Source organism: Watersipora subatra, chromosome 1, assembly GCF_963576615.1.
Source record: "Watersipora subatra chromosome 1, tzWatSuba1.1, whole genome shotgun sequence".
Lineage (NCBI taxonomy): Eukaryota > Metazoa > Bryozoa > Gymnolaemata > Cheilostomatida > Watersiporidae > Watersipora > Watersipora subatra.
In genome coordinates this window covers 64,285,337-64,307,405 of record NC_088708.1, presented here as the reverse complement: position 1 = coordinate 64,307,405, position 22,069 = coordinate 64,285,337, and the positions used below count along the sequence as shown (strand labels likewise).

Below are 22,069 nucleotides of genomic sequence, written 5' to 3'. Positions count from 1 at the left end.
GCCCCTTTGTTACCAAATAATGATCATGATTTTATGGACATCATTGGCCATGAAATTATTGCACAAGACAACATTGATCCTCCCAATGCTGCCCCTTTCATCACATTCCTCATTTTCAATCTTTAGATTGTCATGTTTTTTAAGAACTACGCAACAACTTTCTAGGCAGTCTTGACAACAACATATCGCAGCTGACAACAGGGCAGTATCCGCCTGTTTGAAAATGGTATTGCAGGGAAAGTTCAAGAAGGGTGCCGAGCGCCCTCTTGGTGGAGGGGAAGGGGGTCCAGGGTTTTCCGCCAGAAAATTTTTCAGTATAACTAGTCAAAATGGTGCAAATCTAGCACACTGGGCTCCTGAGGGGGCACATGTTCTAACAGAAAATTTGACATTATAATCCAGTTTTCTAAATATAAAACTGTTTATTGAGATTGTCTTTAACAACGCCTATTAAAAATATAATGTGAATGAGAACTGCTAAAGGGGTTGGCCACAGCTAGCATGAAGTAGAATTATCATTGGGTACAATGCTGAATGGTGTATGAGACGAGTAGTCTCCCATGAAATAACTTAATTAAATAATATTGTAGAGTTAAAAAGTAAAACTAATAGAGCAGCATGTTAAAAATAATGTACTTATACTATAGTCTATAATACTGAGCAAGTAGTACCTAGTAGATTTAAGTTTGAGCTATGCATGTTACATGCATAGCTGAAACTTAATTTATTTCTATGAACAAAATCTTTTGTACATAAGCATTAATTTACATATCTACTACTACAAAAAATACAACCATGTACAATTGTCTCTGTATGAAATGCTTGGAAGCATTCCCTTCGGTAGAGTCCAACGCTATAACGTTGCCGTGCGAGCTACCACAACGATCGTTTTCTCTGTATATTCCAAGTATTATAAAAGTCTAACATTTTTACATTACTTCCATCATCTGAATTATTGTTATTCTAATCACACCAAAAAATCACTTACAATTGGAGAATCAAATAACATTTTATTTTACCATTTTGAAAGTCGAGCCGATGTTGACTGGTATTTCCAGCTTTATTCTTTTCCAAGGAGGTGCGATTTCATTAGCACAAAGCAACGCCTTTTGGATAATCGTTTCATATCTTAATTTATCGACTAATATCTTGTTGATGATATTTAAAACTTACTAGCATTCATATCCTTTGTTTATTGTTGCGAGACGGCAGCTTTACACTAAAAGCGACGCAAATGCCGTTTCCCCACACAACTGATAAATGACATTTTGGCCATTTTTCCAGCCAAAGTGTTAAAATCAAGCAAAAATGACGTGAATTCCGGATTTTTGAGCCTCAAAAAATGGTACTGCCATGGCAGTAGCTGCAGTATAGGAGGATACAGCCGTGGCTGACAACAACGTATCATCATGTGTACTGGATGTAATGAGAAACATTTCATTACATACAATGCTCAAATACAACTATGTCATACGTGCCAACAAGTTCCCTTGTCAAACTCTGAGATTATTAGAATTTCCTTTTTGAAGTTGTGCTCCCTCAGATTTATTTTATATCATCTTGAACAACTCTCATTTACACTATATTCTGTCAATTCCTGTTGTCAACTACTTTTTCAACAAACAGCACTACCCTTTCTTTTTTCCATTATAACTTATTCCATTATCAGGCCGTGGGCTGAATGAAGGGGCAATTTCTAGTTCTATATATGGATATATATGTGTTTCCTCACCCTAGTTTACCTAAGGTGTTGTTTAAAATTGTTCAAGGCCTCTACTAGATATGTGGAAGTTTGAGCAGTTGCATCAAGATCTTAGTCTTTACCAATAATGCGGTTTTCTGCAACAGGCTTGTGATGGTTGTTGCTAGTATTCACGCAAGCCACATTTGATGTGTAGGTTTTACTGTATCCAATGCTCTAATATATGAATGAATATGTATAATTACAGCGGGCAACATAGACTAGTCCTAAAGATATTTATAGACCTAAGTTCCTACTTTATATTCATTACTAACTTTTAATTAGCTTTACTTGAGTAGTTTTTAAGTAAACAACTATGTTCTACAGTAGTGCATATATGTATATATATATAGTTTGTGTATAAATATTTGTACATACATGTATATATATCCACAGTTATTTATATATATATAAATCTATATATACAAATATATATATTGTTTCCTCCCCCTGGTTAACCCGTATGGGTGGTACATTCTGCTCTAACTCTGGTCTCCTACCAGAGACCTGGGAGTTTGAGCACTCGCCTCAAGATCTTAGCTGTTCCCAATGCGCACTTTTCTGCAACTCACCTGTGTTGACTGCTGTTGGTATTTGGGTATGCCACATTTTATGCGCCAGAGTTATTGCGCCCAGTGTCCCAATGACTACTGGGATTACACTTGTTCTTACATTCCAGCAATTTTCAATCTCTTCTCCAACAGGGAGATCTTTCTCAACATTTTATTTTTCTTTGCTGGCTATATTGTAGTCATTGGGTACTGCTATATATATTACTACTGTAGCTGCATTACCTGCCTACAGGAACAGATTCACATGCAGCATAAGGTTTATTGAGAGTTGTCTTTCATACTGTAAAACAACTTCAAATATGCAGTCTACTGAAATTGTTGTCCTGATCAGAGTATGCATGCACATATACATGTCAATGTTGGGGGAACAATGGAAATCTGCCATGAGTTTTACAGCTAGATGCGTGTAAAATCTAGTAAATATTCTAGATTCCTGTGTTTAGATTCATGCATTCGTTCATACCCGTCTATATTTGCAGTTGACGATGGCGCAATTCTGCCGCTGAGCCCCCACCTCGGCCGACCAGACTTTACCCGCTGAGCAGTTGACAATTGTGCTCTTGCGCTCGCCTCGCAATCAATCGCTTCGCACTCACAATCAATCACCTTGCAATCAATCGGCCTGCGCCCGCCTCGCAATCAATTGCCTTGCACTCTTCTCGCAATCAATCGCCTCGCAATCAATCGCCTCGCACTCGCCTTGCACTCTTCTCGCAATCAATCGCCTCGCAATCAATCGCCTCACACTCGCCTTGCACTCTTCTCGCAATCAATCGCCTCGCAATCAATCACCTCACACTCACCTCGCAGTCAATCCCCTTGCACTAGCTTTGCAATCAATCTCCTCGCACTCGCCTTGCAATCAATCACCTTGCACTCACAACCAATCATCTCGCAACCAATCGCCTCGCAATCGCAATTAATTGCCTAGCACTCAATCGCTTTGCAATCAATTGCATCGTACTCACTAACTCATTCATCCGGCAAGCCACGCTTGGAGACTCTCGCTGTAGTCGGGGCGAAAAAGGTATCCCGCTCATCCCGGTGTGACGCCAGGCTCCAAGCCTAGCTGTGCAACCTGGCGTTGCCCAGGTAGTAAAAAAAGTCTTTGCACAGAAAATTGATTTGTATTTAACATATAACAACATTCGCCATTCTAACTTTGAAACTACATACTGTATCATGAGAAAAGTGTTTTGTGTATTAGAAATAAATTAAGAGAGAAAATAAAACAGCTGTAAAGGTTTTCAAACTATTTTAAACAACTACAACTTTCAAACTTCATGTCGTGAGGAAAAGGTTTTGTGCAGGACAACTGATTTAAAAATAAATAAAACAACTGTAAAGGTTTTCAAACCAATGTAAATTTAAAATTTCATAGCTTTCAGCGACCTATATCTTTTGATAACGTATAGTGGAACTTCAGTTCTCGAACATAATCAGTTCCAGAAGTTCGACATCCGAAACAATTTTTCCAATTAAAATAAAATAATGTAAATTTTTCATGCAATCCGCTTCAAGGCAAGAAAATAACTTTGTTAAAGTATTTTTTGAACATTTTACGCCATAAGCTGTACTTGTACCGGGTAATAAACAAATCTTTGCACAGAAAATCTATTTTTATTTAACATATATAACAACATTTACCATTCTAACATTCAAACTACATAGGTAACATGATAAAACATTATAGGTAACCTATCATGAGAAAAGTGTTTTGTGTAGCTGAAATAATTTGAGAGAAAATAAAAACAACTGTAAAGTTTATCAAACTTTGTTGATCAGCTGTAACTTTCAAACTTCATATCATGAGGAAAAGGTTTTCTGCCATTCTAATAAATTAAAAAAAATAAAACATTTGTAAAAGGGATTAAATATAAATTTCAAATAATTAGCAAGTAATAGCTAAATTAAGTCGACTTTGCAACCATTACAATATGAGATGATCCGGTAATAATACAATTAATACATACTGAGAAAACAAAATAAAATTCATGAATATGTTGAATTAATAGTAGCAATTATTGCATAACAGTGTGTGGGTATAAAAAGGTTACTGTCCCACCAGAAATTATCCATAAATTTTATGAATACGACGATACTAAAAAATATGACAGAATACCATAGTATTTTGTAGTTGAAATTTTATTAGAACAATGTCTGCCAAAAATTGTTGAATAAAAGAATAATATTAAAAATAAAGATTGGAAACTATTCAAGTAATAATAACAGTGATAGGAAAATGAATAATGTTTAAACTTCAAACACGATACTCAATTTAGTTTTAAAAGAATGCAAGTTGAAATAATAACAACAATGAAACAAACTGTAAAAAACTTATATTATAAACTTAAAAAGTTATAAGAAGTTTATAAATGTACTAAGAGAATTTAAATTTATATATCTATATATATATTTCTCAAAATATGTAAATGTATGTAAATATAAGAGAGTGGAGAATAACTGATACTTGCAATCTTACACGATCAATCTTATAGTAATCTTACAAATGTTTGTTGTAAAATGTGAATTTATTTACGAAAAACTAACTGGTTAGGTTTAACAGAAAAGATGTATAAGCTAATACATTTAGTTGTACAACCCAGCATTGCCCGGGTAATAAATTAAACTGAACAGAAAATTGATTTGTATTTAACATATAACAACATTTGCCATTTTACCTAAAGCAACTGTAAAGGTTTTCAAACTTACTTTGTCAAAGAACTTTTAAACTTCATATCATGACAAAAAAAAGGTTTCGTGCAGGTCAAATAAATTTTAAAAATAAAACGACTGAAGGGTTTACATGTAACAGTGAAATAATTAGCAAGTAATAGCTAAATTGAGTCTGTTTTGCTACGATTACAATATGAGATGAACCGGTAATGATACAATTAATACGAACTGAGGAAACAAAATAAAATTCGTGATAATGTTGAATTAATAATAATAATTCTTGCATAGAAGTGTCTGTATAAAAAGTTACTGTTCCGCCAACAGCTATCCATCAAAAATCTGAATACGACGATACTGGTATGACAATATGTTATGTAAAAATAAAATATTGTAGTGTTTTTGTCTGATCGAAGGTGAGAGAATCTAGATGCTATTCCTACTCGAGATAATACAATTGTCCGCGTGAAAAGTAGTGACCTTAACAGCGATTTAGCAATTGAACCTTAAGAAAAGCCAAAATTAAAGGTTCACAAAAACGGCATCGTGTTTCATAGAGTTAATAAAATTTAATCGCTTAATGCTAATATCGAGAGAGTCTATTGTTGATATCGTTTTGCCGAAAACAAATCAGCCCTAATACGTCGAGGACAAAAAAGCATCGCGTGTCATGAAGCTAAAAGAAAGCCATAGAGTTGTAATTATTACGTCATTTTTGTGTGAAAACGGCAAACGATGAATAGGTTATTTATAGAGGCGCACTAACCGGAGATTCTCGTTAATGTGCCCTTGATACCTAGTGGCGGCTAATACTCCAAAAAGCACTGTACTCTATAAAGTGGACAGACAGATAGACAGGTAGACAGATAGACAGACAACGATTGCCGTTTATATAGTAGATAGTAGCTCTCTTTTTCTCCTTGTCTACCACTACTATATCTGGTAGGTTTGCTAGGACATGCTTGTCAGTCCGGATGTAGAAGTCCCAGAGGATCTTAGCGCGGTCATTTCCATTGACCTTACCAGGAGCTTCCCACCAGTGTTGTGGTTTATTAAGGCAATACTCATCACATAGGCTTCTATACACAACACCTGCAACATGATTATGCCGCTCAGTGTTTGGGCTTCCTGCTAGCTGCTTGCATCCACTGATGATGTGTTGGATGGTCTAGTGCATCTTTGCACAGGCTGCATCTAGGATCATCTTTAGTGTGATAAATTTTTGTTTAGAGTTGCCTTGTTGGGAGCACTTGCTCCTGGGCTGCCATGATTAGCGACTCTGTATTGGTCGGTAGGTTTCCTTGGGTCAGCCACATATATGTCTGGTGAAGATCGCCAACCTTAAATATATATTTAAATATATATCGATAGATATATATTATATATATCTAAGGTAGATATTTATATATATATCTATATATATATATATATATATATATCTATCTATAAATATATATCTATATATATTTAAATATATATATACATATATATATATATATATTTATGAGTAAACATAAACCTAGCATTTCTTACTGATTTTAAATAAATAAAATAAATGTTTTTACTTAATTTACTGCTGTCAGTTTCTATAGTGTGGTAGTTATTTCATTTAGACTATAAGCAGTATTACTATATGAGTGCATGCAAGTGTATGGGTGCGTTTGGGCATGTACGTTTGGATGGGCCGGTGTGCATGTTTGTGTGTGCGTGCGTGCATGTGTGCGTGCATATGTGTGCGCGCGTGTATGTGTGTGTGCGTGTGTGCATGTGTGTGTGCGTGCATGCATATGTGTGTGTGTGCGTGTGTGTGTGTGTATATATATGCATATTATGTGCATTGGTGTGTATACTTGTGAGTGTGTGTTTGCGTGTGTGTGTGTGTGTGCGTGCTCATTGTTTTCTGTGCGTGCAAGGGTGAGCATGTAGAAATTCAAGCATTTGTACTTATTTGAGATGACATCTGAATAGGCGTTCTTGCATCTGACATTGGGTTTGATTTGTCATTTAATACAGGAGCCAATTGAGACCAACTGCAAAAGTATATCATCGTACATTACCAGATACCCAGCATCAAGCTCTAATGTAACACCCATATCAGTTACAAACAGAGTTGTTTATGCAGATGGTAACAGACCAATAGAGTTTTATGTAACAGCTGTAAATAATAATGACTCGAAGTCAGCAACTGCTTCGAGTTCTATTATCACTCCAATCATACGTAAGTTTAACATCGTGAGGTTTGCAAATACATGTTCTCTAGGATATATCTTTGACAAGTTAGTGGAATTGTGAAGTAGAGTTGAAATTAGCCTACTATGTGGCATTTACAAATTTGATTAAAAACCAAAAGTTTTTTTTAGAAACTGTGCATTTAAACAGTAAACACATTTCATTGCAGCTCCACAACTTCATCCAAAATCCTTCTCTCTCAGCGCTAATAACTCAATGTGTGTGATTTTTTCATGGCAACCACCTGAATGGCCTAATGGACCAATTACAGGCTATCAGGTATGTTCTATCAATTTCAAGTTTCTGGTTTTCTTTTTTACATTTTCGTGCGCTAGTCAACTAAACTAATGTGACATCATTTTTTGAGAGTAATTGCTTTAATTCATATGTATCTGTTTTACAGACTCTCTAACAACTCTACAAGAAGTTGAAGTCCAAATTTTCTTTATTCCAGCATTTTTTAACTGATTTAGTTTTTTTTTCTTTTGGATGCATTCTTTACGACCTGATTTACTATATCTAGGTGGTTTATGTCTGTTCGACCATCCTTTAAATGTCAAGTTAAAAGGTTAGGATAAAGATTGCTTTCAACAAGATTTGAATCAAAGAAAACCAGCGTTGTAAACTTATATATGTACGTTAACACCTGCTACAACTGACTGCATTGAGGCCTTTCAGAATAACTATACAAACACTTATTCTTTATCCTTTATCTGCCTGATGATCTGATGATTTCTTACAGCACACTAAATTGTCCGGGTGCTAGCAAATTAAAAAAATGAAACAAATATATGCAAACTTGTTTATTTCTAAATAACTCATCTGCTCAAAAGAACATGAAAAATAAAAAACTATAATGTTAATTAAGATTTCATTACTGAATATGTTCAAGATTCCATTGAAAACTTATTGTAACTTTAATGCAATACGAGCTGAAATGGTCTTTTATGGTTTTTATTACAATGGTAGATGACCGATTATTCACTGTTTTACATGTATACCAATATAATTGTTTAAAACTTTTTAGGTTAGTACCCTATTGTCTTATATTTTGACAGAAATATTCAACTCTCTGACAATCGGGAGTGTACAATCTTGATTGTTTTGAAAATAATTTTTTAAATAATGGCATGAAAGTTACCCATTCATGCTCAGTTCTTATCAGCCATTCTATTTGCCAAAGCGCTGTAGAGCAACAAAACCACAATTAACCATATCAGCCATCTACATTGTGTTTGGTGGATGGCTTACAATGATTTGGGTTGCTGCGTAAAACCAAATCATTTTTACTCTTTAAGATTTTAGAGAGAATTCTTGAGAACTGTTTAAATTTGTTTGTTTCATCAATACTATATATTGACAGTACAAGTGCAAAGATAAGAATTCATGGACAGGCATAGAAGATTCAGCAGAGAAGAGAATGTTTCAACTCTGTCAATTCTCTCCATATCAAGTAGTACAATGTGAGCTTAGAGCAGTGAACAGTGCTGGAGAAAGTAACTCAGCTACTGCTCCTTTGATTACTACTGATTGTGATGGTGAGTCATAGGTTTAGAAGAAACCAGCTCTGTTACCTCAGAATAAATTGTAATTAGAATGAAAGGTTTTTTCCTTTGTAATTAGATGTTAGGTAAGCCTATGAAATTCATAAATGTTTTGATACTTGTTGAAATTTGAAGCTATTCTAATAGCAGCTCCAAGTTTGATATTTAAAAGTACATCATAACTTTGTTAATATTACAAACAAATATACAGTACATAGCACTGCTGTTTAATAATAATATCCTGTCGCAATAAGTTATTTAGATATTACGTACAGCAGAAAATAATTTATTAAGTAATGAACTAAATAACAATCTATCTTTTACGGTTTTGCCCTTTGTTTATCAAGTGTAAACAAAGCTGGACAGATTCCTTTACTATGTACAACACCTAATCTCAATCAGCAAGAATATGGCGCTTTAGATAAAATTTAAAATCTATGCATTTTGCATATATATAATAAGATAAGAGATATATATATATATATATCATCATAAATATATATATATATATGACATGCACTTGGACCTTGACCCAAGGGTGAGAGAGCTTGCGGAAAATATCATCAACAAGATGTCAGCTGCTAATGATTATGGAAGCAGGATACCACTACGAAGAGTTAGCAAGGCAATACCTAAGAAGCTGTTAGAAGACATTAACATGGCACTGGAGTCGATCTCAACTGGATCAATCAGTGAGACTAATGCCTTAATCTGCAGTACAGCAACCGTCATCTTGGAGGAGATGGATATTAAGCCAATGCCAACAAGGCTTTAAGGCATTCCATCCTGGCAGCTGAGGCTACAAAATAAGATCAAAGACTTGCGCAAGAAAGTTAGTAGGCTCAGTGAGAGATCTAACCACAGTTTGGAGCGTCCAAAAAGGGAAGCCACAATAGAAGCTCTAGAATCTTCCAAACAGCAGCTAGTAGCATTCTCGGCACGACTGAAGCGGTACACCAAATAGCGGGATAACAAAAGAATGAACAAACTGTTCATGATTAATCCATCTAGAGTGTATTCCCAGTTCAAAGGTGAACTGCAGAGGCCAATGTCTGAGCCTCCCCAATCTAGCACTTCAAAGTTCTGAAAGGACATCTGGAAGAAAGAGACTACTCATAACACCACTGCAAATTGGCTGAAGAGGCTTAAAGAGAACCATCAACACACTGTGGCTCAGCAAGGACTCACCATCAGCAAAGAGGACATCAAGTGCAGAGTGCAGCGTATGAAGAACTGGGCAGCACCTGGCCATGACATGATTCAAGCCTTCTGGTTAAAGAAATTGACATCACTTCACACTAGAATGGCTAAGCAGATGGAATGCCTAATAGAACAAGGTGACCATCCAGAATGGCTGACCAAAGGACGAACTGTACTTCTGATAAAAGATCCAAAGCAGGGGCCGATTCCCAAAAACTATCGACCATTAACGTGCTTGCTCACCACTTGGAAACTGCTCTCAGGAATAGTTGCAGACAAACTGGAAGCGCACATGAGTCACTATATGACCAGTACACAGAAAGGAATTGGGCGCAACACCCGAGGAGCTAAACATCAGTTACTGGTGGATCGGACGGTCTGTCAAGACAGCAGGAGAAGGCAAACCAATCTTGCCATGGCTTGGATTGACTACAAAATGGCCTATGACTCAATTCCCCATAGTTGGATACTTGAGTGCCTCAGTATGTACAATGTTCACCCTGCTCTTGTGGCATTCATCAAGATGTCAATGACCAAATGGAAGACGGAACTGGAGGCTAATGGCAAAAAGCTGGCGAGTGTACAAATTAAGCGAGGCATCTATCAAGGTGACTCCTTATCACATCTGCTCTTCTGCATATGCCTAAACCCTCTAAGCAATATGCTGGAGGAGACTCAAAATGGGTACCAGTTTAAGAGTGGCACCAAAATAAACCACCTCTTCTACATGGATGACATCAAGCTGTACGCTAACAAAGAAAGGGACATTGATTCGCTAATACACCTCACTCAGGTATACAGCAAGGACATCGGAATGACCTTCGGTATTGAGAAATGTGGAAGGCTAATTCTTAAGAAAAGCCATTCTATGCTCACAGATGGCCTAAGAATGCCAAATGGTACCATCAAAGATATAGAAGAAGGGTACAAGTACTTGGGGATTATGCAAAGCAACATCAACCTCGAAGCCGAGGTACGTCACAAAGCCATTACCGAATACAAGAAACGCCTTCGGCAGGTCTTACGAAGCCAGCTCAATGCCAAGAACCAAATCATGGCAATAAATACCTACGCACTGCCAGTAATAAGATATCCAGCAGGCATAATAAAGTGGACTGAGGAAGCCATCAAAGAAACATGCGTGTGTGTGTGTGTGTGTGCGTGCGCGTGCGCATGCGCATGCGCATGTGCGTGTGCGAGTGTGTGTGTATTCGTCCATCTGTGGTCGTTGTGCATGTTTACCAATAATTATTAGTATGCACACACTAATCATTGTAGCATTGCAACCACGCGTTATGATGCCCTGGGTTAAAAAATATTTTTCGCAAGGTTCAAGCACCAATTCTAGGGTAAAGGCCCTAGATAATATATTATAATATCTGCCTAGAGAGATAATATAGGTGTTCTCACGCAAAAAATTACATAATCTCTCTAGGCAGAATCTCAACATTCTCTCTAATCAGTCAGACAAAGACAGTACATTATCTCATTTTCACAATTGTACTAGTATCGAGAGGTACCATTATCGACGTATTCAAAGTTTTGATGGATAGATTCTGGTGGAACAGTAACGTTTTTTATACACACACACTTCTGTGCAAAATTTATTCGTATTAGCTCAACACATTTAGGTTTTCTGTTTTGTTTTTTCCAGTTTGTGCAAATTGTATCATTACAGAATCATTTTTTATTGCAATCGTAGCAAAACCAATTTAATTTAGTTATTACTTGCTAATCATTTCACATTAACATCTAAATCCTTTGATAGCCGTTTTTTTTAAATGGATCTTTCCTGCACAAATCATTTTTTTCCTGACATGAATTCCGAAAGTTACAGCTGTTTGACAAAGGTTGAAAACATTTACAGTTGACAATGACAAAACGCTTTTCTCATGATAAGTAGTTTGAAAGTTAGAATGGCAAACATTTTTATATGTTAAATACAAATCAATTTTTTGCACAATACTTTTTTATTACCCGGGCAACGCTGGGTAGTACAGCCTGTCTATACATATTTCTCAAAGTTTGTGTATGTCTAGCTTAATAGCTATAGCTAAGTAGCTATAGTTATTAAGATTTCTTAATTTAATTGACCTGTACAAAACATTTTTCCCATGATGTAAAGTTTGAAAGTTACAGTTGCTTGAAAAATTTTGAAAACCTTTACAGTTGCTTTATTTTTTTTACTAATTTATTTAACCCAAACAAAACACTTTTTTAATATATGTAGTTTGAGAGTTAGAATGGTAACTGTTGTTATTGTTATATGTTAAATAAAAATCAATTTTCGGTTCAAAGACTTCTATTATCTGGGCAAATTGGGGCATTCAACTAGTGTAGTAATAATATATAGGTGTAATACATATCCAAGTAAGGTGCAAAGGTGCTTTAGAGGTTTTTCTGAATTAGACTTCTATGTATGAATACATCAGGATTTTTCTACCCCAATACCTAGACATATCTCTTGTTTCCTTGACAGAAAAATCTGGTTGTTAAGATTGAGTCAAGCTGATCTAAGCCAAGAGTCTGCTCTCGCGCAAGGCCAGCTGGCTTCCCATCTCCCACAAGACTCTAATTAATACCTATATAATTCCATATCTGAAGTGGTCACCATGAATAGCACATGGGATGAATAAATTGTAGAGTCTTGGTGATAAAACTTTGACATTTCTGATTTGTGCATGTAAACCGACAGAATTTTTATAATGTAGAAAGTATATATTCATATTTTTAGTAGTGAATATTTTCTTGAAGATCCATTTTTATTTTCACATTTTTTGGCATCTATAGTCCTAACTTGTTTGGTAGAGCTTGTGACTCTTAGATGGATAATTATGGATAATTAGTATATAGAAAATATGTCAGAACTTAATTTGTCAAACTAACAGCAGATAATAGCTGCAACCTAAATGAAGTTAGCCCATTCTGATGTTTGCGTTGTATGTCCAAAAATTGTGCGTGGAAAGAAACTTGAGCCAATGTTTGCCTATGGGAATGGAAGTTAACATATAACTGTTGATTCAAATTAAGCAAAATGTATGCCAGCATTAGAAGATATATCTTTAATGATACTTTGATACCAAATATTCTCTCATACATGTTTATGCACAGATACTGTGTAATACAGTCTAAATAACTAGTCACTATATAACATCTGGTTGACCTGCACATATCTTTTCTCATTTTTATAAGGGAAATTGAACTAAAATATTTGTTCTCTGCTGTAGGTTTATAAAAATAAATTGCATATAAGTTTTATATGCATTAAACTGCAACATTGTTTTATTATCTACCAAACCCCTACACTTACTTCAACCTGTATGTATACGTATAAGCAAGTCCATTTAGAGCTTCGGCAATTTCTAATAAATATTGCAAGTTATGCAAGAGCTACATTTCACAACGTTCTTAAGCAGTAAAAAAACCTGTTTTCAAACTGTTATATGCACTTTAATGGTTGCAACTAAGAGCATAATTAATCTTTTTATTTATGACACTTCTGTTGCCCCTTTAATTCACAGCCTCCACAGCACCTCGTTACATACAGTTCAGTGACCCTGTAGAAGAAAATAATGAAGGGAGAGTGAGACTCAAGTACACCGTAACTTGGAGAGTAAGTTTCTTTATTGATAAATAACAGTAGACCCTTTTTCAATTCTGTGTTAAAACACCCTTGCAATACATAACATTTCTTTTACAACAGCATATCTGTATTTCAGAAACCTGAAACTATAAACTGCGCCGAAATAAACCACTACATAACCAGATACCCAGATTCATCTTCACAGGCGGTACAGACATCAACATTAAGTGAAGTCGTATACGCTGATGGTGAAGAGAAGGTTACCTTTTATGTCTCTGCAGTGAATGATGCTAATCTTCACTCTCCTGTCAGTTCTCACAGAATTACTAGCGGAACTTTGAGTAAGCAGTAATATTTCTGTAAGGATTAGAGGATTAGATGCCAAAGTATTGAACAAGCCAAGTCTTAGACATAGTCTTTTGTAAGTTCATAAAATGTATGATATGCTGTCTTCATAGACCTAAGTCGTGTCCAGTTTTGAGATAAATTGTTGATGTCTTATGTTATTACAAAAATGGTTAATTCATTTTGGATATCTGGTACACTTTTGTAGCATAATTTTTATAGTGTTGACTGATGATAACCAAAAAAGTCATTTCAATTAATTAGTTTGTAGCGAATTTTTGAAGCCTAAATCTCTGCCACTTTTATTTCATTAAATCAAGCAAAGTATAAATTTTTGATGAAATAATGCAAATGTACCCCATTTGATTTTATATCTAGAACATAATTTTATGAAGACTAATTTGCAATATTATTTTTGTTCCTCGATTCGTCAGTGGTAATATATGTCTTTTTGAAAATTATTGTTTGCAGGCCGCGTCAGTATTTATAAACAGTTTTTAAAAAATCTTTGACACTGAGAATGTTAATGTGAAGGTTGATTTATTTGTAAGACCTGCTCATAGATTTCATTCATAGCTGACTAATGTCTACCTGACAGATCAAAGTAAATTTTCATGTTACGGCTCACTCATCAATGCTCAGACAATGATGGAAATTGATTGACTATATAGTTTTTCAGCTAGTTTGTATATTTTATACCAAACATCAATAATTTAGGATTATTTTGTACGTTTAGAGCCACAGAAAGAACCAACTAATGTAGTCATTAGAGCAGACAACTCTTCTTGTGTATCAATGACTTGGGATCCTCCTCAATGGCCGAATGGAATAATCACAGGCTATGAGGTGAGGTTATTGAGTGCTTTATCATACCTAGTAGTTAGTTTGATGCGTTTCTGCTAATTTTGAGCAGTTTGACAAAGACTTTAAAAATGTTTGTAATGTTTTTTGCTCACCGCTGATTTTCCTTCATTACTGATTAATAAACCCTGTGTGGGATTTCAGTACAAGCGTAACACTCACATTGACATGAAATGGAGTATCATAGGAGATGTTAGAAGTATACAGATCTGTCAATACACACCCTATGAGAGAGTCCAGTATCAGATTAGAGCAAAGAATAATAAAGGGAGTAGTGATACAGCAACTACAGAGGAGATAAGAACTCTATGTGCAGGTATACAAATAAACTCTTTATTTGATGTGATGTACAGTTGCATACTTTTTACAGTGTAAGCACAACCAATGATTTTAATAAATCTATGCCTGAAGTATAGTAATTTCTCGATGGATAATGTACACATACATATATAACATTTATACTCAGTTACTAGCCTATGTCTACCTGTAATGGTGATAAAAAACTTCATGAAATTGGCAACACTTTTTCTACTACGCACTTGGCACCTCTTTGTGCCAAACAATTTTTCAAATGGTAGTGCCAGCAATGAACTTGAGATAAAGTGTTTTTGAAAAATCAATATTTGTGTGTATATTTAGAATCAATCTACAAGATTCTTTGCTCTATATGTCTAGAGACCTCACACAACCACACTTGAAACAATTTGAACAAAATTTACCTCCTAATCCTTGCTAATGCTGGTCGTTTATGTACTTTCCAATGCTTCCTACTTAGTATTATAGTCTGGACTAAGCAAAGTGAACAAAGCAATGACCTTGTGACGTAAAGTATCTGACTATCTGCAGTATGTAGGTACAGTGAAGTATGTAAGTCGGACACAATGCTGAGCTGTGATGCATTAGATTGCCCAGTCTAGTATAGTTGATTGGTCTAGGAAAAAAATTAGAATGAGTTGTTCATCAATCTTGCATAAATCTTTAATAATCTCATCTTCTACTCTTATCAAATTATAAACGTTCACCTAGCTAGTAATAACAGTTTTAGCATTTTGAATCACCTTTAATAGTGAAAATAGTTTAAGAGGCCTATTAAGTATTTTGAAAAATAGTCTCTAACTTATTGGGCTGATTTTTGTTCTGGAGAGTTTATGTTTTTTTTGTTCTATCAGATTCTTAAACTTGGTTAAAAAAAAACTAATTTTTCAGCCTTTGTTACACATTATGTGAGGAAGATTTTTTGAATATGGTTAAAAAATTGTAATATAATGTAAAAAACATATCGTTATCTGAGTCTGTAATAAAGTATGTATTTTTATTCAACTTTAATACCTAATAAATGATAACATGTCAAAACCAGTGTAATGAAAGCATTTAACTACCTTTAATGATATGTTTGAAATTGTCTGCACATTTGAACTCCTTCTGCATAGCCCAACAAAAAAGCCCCTAAAGATCTTTTAGCAAGCATATTGACCGAAAAACAATTGACCAACAGTTTATCTGTCTGAGTGATGCAAAGCTTTGATAGAGCAATAGGTTGGAATCTTTAAAAACAAATACTTAAACCCGTACAAAAGATCTTGGGACGACTTAAAATTAAAAATGAAAGTTTTTGAATTGTGATTTATAAACAATTTTTACAGCTACATTTACAACAAGGCGTAAGACACTTTGTTTCATGTTATACATATAGTATAAATACAATATTTTTGCACATTTTAGTAGCATTTATATTACTGAAACCTTGAAACATGTTTCTACACTTCAGTATATAATTATTTCAGTATCTACTGGTATCGTCTAAACGCAGACTAAATACTTACACCATTTACGTACATTTCAGTGTCTGCAGTTATCCAGTCAAAACACTTCAGTAATATATCATAAATATATAAATGTGAATAATATTGAACTTTGTTGTTGTGTTGTATTCTATAAAAACTAAAGAATAATAACTTGTTAATGATTACGTTTTTATTATTGAGAATTATAATTGAAGTGATAATCAAATAATAAAAACTTTGATCACTAAGTTTTTCTTTAATAATCAATATTTCAGATTTACACCATAACATATTATATTTGCCTATACATGCATAGTTGAGTATAATGAATACGCTGAAAGCATTGATATTATACTCTGGAGTTATCTGCTCCTAAGGTAACATAAGTTTAAGTGTAGACTCTATAAACTGTGATTGCATGACTGAAAAACTTAACTAAAAAAGTATTTATTTTCTTTTTTATTTAATTTTAATAATGCACTGTTCAAAAAAATATTTCTATTGTAGGGTGCTTGTGCTAAGCATGTAATGTAACTGATAGGATTAAATGCTGAAATGTGACACCTTACATGTTGTTTATAGCTCCGACTAAACCAAACAACATAAAGTTTAATGACCCTGTAGAGAAAATGAATGATGGAAGACTAAGACTCAAAAACAATGTGACCTGGGAGGTAGGCATGTCTTTAGAAGTTTGTCAGTAGCTATGTTTTTTTGAATATAGTCTACATTTTGTAAAAGCCTGACAAGGTGTTCATTTTTTAGTTGTACTATAATTTATTTCAAGGCTTCATATTGTTTATTTCATTTCAGGAGCCTCAAACTATAAATTGCGCTGAAATAAACCACTACATAACAAGATATCCAAAGGCAACCTCACAGACAGTGCCGACATCCGTATTGAGCAGAGCCTTATACGCTGATGGTGAAGAGGATGTTACATTTTATGTTTATGCAGTAAATGATGCTAATCTTAAATCTCCTGTTAGCCTCATTGGTACCACAAGCGCTTCTCTACGTAAGTGTCAATGTTTTCTCTACTATACAAACAATGATTAATGAGGAAGTTGTAAAAGCTGTTGATATTTGGTTGTTTTTGTTTCAACTAAAACATATGAAAAGTAGTTATAATTTATATGACAATTGCAACCACTCAACTAGAAAATTTAAATTTTGAAATTATTATAACAGAACATAATCTTGATAAAAGTTGGCTTAAACTTGTCTAAATATAAATTCTTTACTAAACTTTGTATGTAGCTGAAAACATAAAATACTTAAATGGGAATATATGCTTTGTGTAGATAATTTATGCTACTGTTTATTTACTAATATTGCGGTTCGTGGCTTTATAGAAAACCAAGCACCACAGCGTTTCTTAGGGGTCTGTAAAAATGTAGAATCTGAACACGTGTGGGATTGAACTGAAAAGGATTAGTAAATGATACTTGCTAAAAGCCAAACATTTATCATAAAGAAATGCCACCACTTGTTGTAAACTACTTATTATTTTTTTTGTCAGATAAATGCAAACAACAAAGCCATTTTTAATTTTATTATGTATATAAATATATAATATGCATATATTGAATATTTATATACATATAAATATATATATATATGTATATTTATATATATATATATATATGTATATATATATATATATTTGTATATATATATATATATATATATATAAAATGCTGGAATGTAAGAACAACTGTAATCCCAGTAGTCATTGGGGCACTGGGCGCAATAACACCGGCGCATAAAATGTGGCTTGCCCAAATACCAACAACAATCAACTCAGGTGAGTTGCAGAAAAGTGCGCTATTGGGAACAGCTAAGATCTTGAGGCGAGTGCTCAAACTCCCAGGTCTCTGGTAGGAGACCCGAGTTAGAGCAGAATTTACCACCCATGCGGGGTATCCGGGGTGAGGAAACAATTTTTTTATATATATATATACTAGCGGCACTAGCCTGCGTTGCCCGGGTAATAAAAAAGTTTTTGAACAGAAAATTAATTTGTATTTAACATACATAATCACATTTTCTACTCTAACTATCAAACGACACATCATGAGAAAATATTTTTGTTCAGTAAAGATGAATTAAGGAAAAAACAAACAACCGTAAAAGTTTTCAAACCTTCTTAAAGAACTATCACTTTTGAATGTCATATCATGAAACAAATGTTTTGTTGAAGTAAATTAAGAAGAAAAATAAAACTGTAAAGATGTTTAAATGTAAATATGAAATAATTAGCGAGTAATGACTAAATATAGTTTGTTTTGCTATAATTTCAATGAAACTTTACATGGTATACGATTATATGATTTTAGTTTGTTTCAGTGTTGGCATCATAAGATGAAAATATCATATAGACCTATTTATAGTGGTATATACTATTTAGCTAAGGCTAGATGTACTACCCGGCATTGCCTTGGTAATAAAAAAGTCTTTGAACAGAAAGTTAGTTTGTATTTAACATATAAGAACACTTGCCATCCTAACTTTCAAACTGCATATCATGGGGAAAGTGTTTTTTGCAGAACAAACAAATTAGAAAAATATATAACAACTATGAAAGTGCGTAAATATAAATGGGAAATAATTAGCAAAAAAGAGCTAAATTAAGTCTGTTCTGTTACGATACGATAAACAATGTTTTGGTAATGATACGGGTAATGCAAACTGAGAAAACAAAATAAAATATGGAATATGCTGGATTAATATTAACGATTCGTGCGTAGAAGTCTGTGTGTACCAAAATGTTTTCTATAAAAATGGTTTGATAATGGTACAATTATTACGAACTGAAAAAGAAAAATAAAAGTCCTGAAAACGTTTAATTAATAATAACAATTCGAGCAAAGAAGTGAAGTGTGTATAAAAAAGGTTATTGTTACAAAGATACTGGTACCTCTCGATACTGATACAAATGTAAAATGAGATATCAACCTGTCTTTGTCTGATATTCTGTCTGACTAAACTGAGAGAGTGTAGAGGCTATTCCTGTGTGAGATAATATAATTCTCTGCCTGAAAATTGTTAGCCTTTACCGATTCAACAATCAAACCTTATGAAAAACCGGAAATAGAAGAGTAATGGCGCATTTGAAAATTAAATGGCTCACCTAAAAATTACAAATTAAAAAAATTGTTATTGGTAGCAAAAAATTAGTTTGTGAAGAGTTTCAAAAAATAACAAATGCAAAAGTTAATATTAGTTAATAAGCAAAAGTGCACATCTAGCGTCTACATATGGTATGCGGTATGAACAATAATTGACTGTTAAGGACTGTATAGCTCTTTTTTGCATTTTACAGTAGTGTATATTTGCTGCGTATTTTACATTATAAAAACTCCACACTAGAAATAACTAAATTTTTATTCAAAATGTGTCAATTTAAGTGCAATAATCTTTTAGTTAAAAACATACTTTTTGAGGATCTTTTGAATTGCTATATTGCATCAAAATATTAAAAAACATAGCTTTTAGTATCCTGCTGCCTAATTCACAATGCTAGTAACTATAAGGTATTAGGTACATTTGAACCAGGTTATACTGTGAACTATACATTCTAATAATGATTCCATTTACAGGACCACAAATAGCTCCTACCGAAGTGTCTATTCAAGCAGACAATTCCTCGTGTGTTACAATCAGTTGGAAGCCTCCCCAGTGGCTTAATGGAGTAATCACAGGCTACAAGGTACATTCACCTTATACAAAGCTGTCATAAATCGTGAATACTGCTACTCTATTACGTTGTTAATAAACCTTTAATCAGTTGTTCTAAAACAACTTTTGTCGTATCAGTTTTTCTATGTACCAGGTGTTTAAATGTTAGTGATGTGATAACTGCTGAAATCATAAATAGTGACTCTTATTTCAAAATATAGAAATAAGATTAGATTACATTTGCAAAATACCAATTTAAAACAAGGCTATTCTGCACACATAGTTTATTTTCATATCAGCTGACTGTCAATCAAACTCTTAAAATACAATTAACTTGACTTATAGACTCCTCAGACTCAGCGATACATAAATCCAAGCTTTATTCCATTATTTACTCATTTCCATGTTGGAACAAAAACTGTTATGAGGGTACATCAAAAGACCAGATTAAAATTTAGATGTAGATGTGCAACCAGCAATACCCTAAAAGTAAAACAATGTGTTCCTCAAGATATTACTATTTAGAAAGTTGAGGAGATACATAGATTGCTGCATGACAGTAATCATATAGTATATTTTTATTAGCCTGAATTACCGGTTGAGAACAAGCAGCCAAAATGACAGTAGATTGTTTTACAAAAACTCTACTGTTGATTAAAGTTAAGCTGCCAGTTCTATAACCACTTCACCAAATGCTGTAGAATTGCCACAGTCACTTTTTATAAAACAAAAGGGCGCAAAATCAGAGATTCAAAGCTTTAGTTTTAAATTATCATCAGTAACCATCAGTTTCCCACATGATTACCTTTTCAGTAAGGCCTGTAGAAGTTGATCGATTAAGTTTAGTTTAATATTAGTTAGTTCATTAGTTCAATAGTTTAAAATAAATAGTTTGTTGGATAGAGAGAATAAATGTCATATAAGAAAAAAACTCTTTTAAAACAAAATTTTCAGGTGCAAGTCATTCAATACATTGATCACTATGTTAGCTAAAATTTCACAACTCCTGATCGATACCAACTCCTATAGATCTCAGATTCAGGATTTTGTTGTTTGATATTAAATTTTGCTGCTGTAAATTGCATGAGTAATTTTTATTGCACTTTGATATTCACTTTTGTTTTTTTTAAACCTAAGTTTTAGCCTGGAAACTTTCCAGTTCTTCAAAAACTTTAGTGGTTGTTTTATTGTCGTTTTTAAGGTTAGAAACCTATACGCCATTAGTTGAAACTAGTAGTTTGAGCAGCCAAAATAAGTTAGCTAGTGTAGGTTGCAGTATTATGTTTCTTTGATAATGTTTGTAAAATCCAATGGTGAGGTTCTGCTAGCTTTTCTATTAAATCCTTAGATTACATCAATAGTTTTGTAGTTCGCATACACAGACATGATTTGAGCCAATGTTTTTTGCTAATTTTATAGGAGGAGCAAAAAAGAAAAAATCTTACGTAACTCCAATCTTTAACATAAAGCTAAACTGCTAGTTGAATCTGTGTACAGTGCGCTTTTGAGTTACGGTTTCCCAGTCATGCGACATTTTTGGTTTACAAAGTGGAAATGGTTTTTTGATTTCCCTTTATGAATCCTATTTCATCATACAAAATCAACAGAAATTTTGCTTGAAATTTAAATTTGGCTGTGGATGTGCTTTTTACGTTGAAATAAGAAAGAAATGTTTTCTTCAAAAACATCGTAACGCCTAAAAGAGATATGATGACCGATTTTTCTCTGTTCTACATTTTTCGTGTGAAAAGTGTTATGTAATATATTTTTGATAAAGCTGGTAGCAAACTTGGAGTTAGGCTCTTTTTAAACAGAGGGTCAGGGATTAGAAAAATTCCCTTAATCTGCTAGCAAAA

At 33.8% G+C, this 22,069-nt stretch overlaps 1 protein-coding gene across 1 annotated transcript in view; it reads left to right on the top strand.

The window, feature by feature from the left end:
- The first annotated feature begins 223 nt into the window (after positions 1-223).
- The window catches only part of LOC137390260 (phosphatidylinositol phosphatase PTPRQ-like), a 39,067-nt gene continuing 17,221 nt past the window's right edge, over positions 224-22,069 (top strand). The window contains exons 1-10 of the mRNA XM_068076598.1: positions 224-314; positions 7,385-7,494; positions 8,579-8,753; positions 13,481-13,572; positions 13,679-13,883; positions 14,624-14,733; positions 14,893-15,064; positions 17,115-17,206; positions 17,346-17,550; positions 20,135-20,244. Of these exons, the coding sequence (XP_067932699.1) occupies positions 224-314; positions 7,385-7,494; positions 8,579-8,753; positions 13,481-13,572; positions 13,679-13,883; positions 14,624-14,733; positions 14,893-15,064; positions 17,115-17,206; positions 17,346-17,550; positions 20,135-20,244 (1,362 nt within the window). The remainder of the gene's footprint in view (positions 315-7,384; positions 7,495-8,578; positions 8,754-13,480; positions 13,573-13,678; positions 13,884-14,623; positions 14,734-14,892; positions 15,065-17,114; positions 17,207-17,345; positions 17,551-20,134; positions 20,245-22,069) is intronic.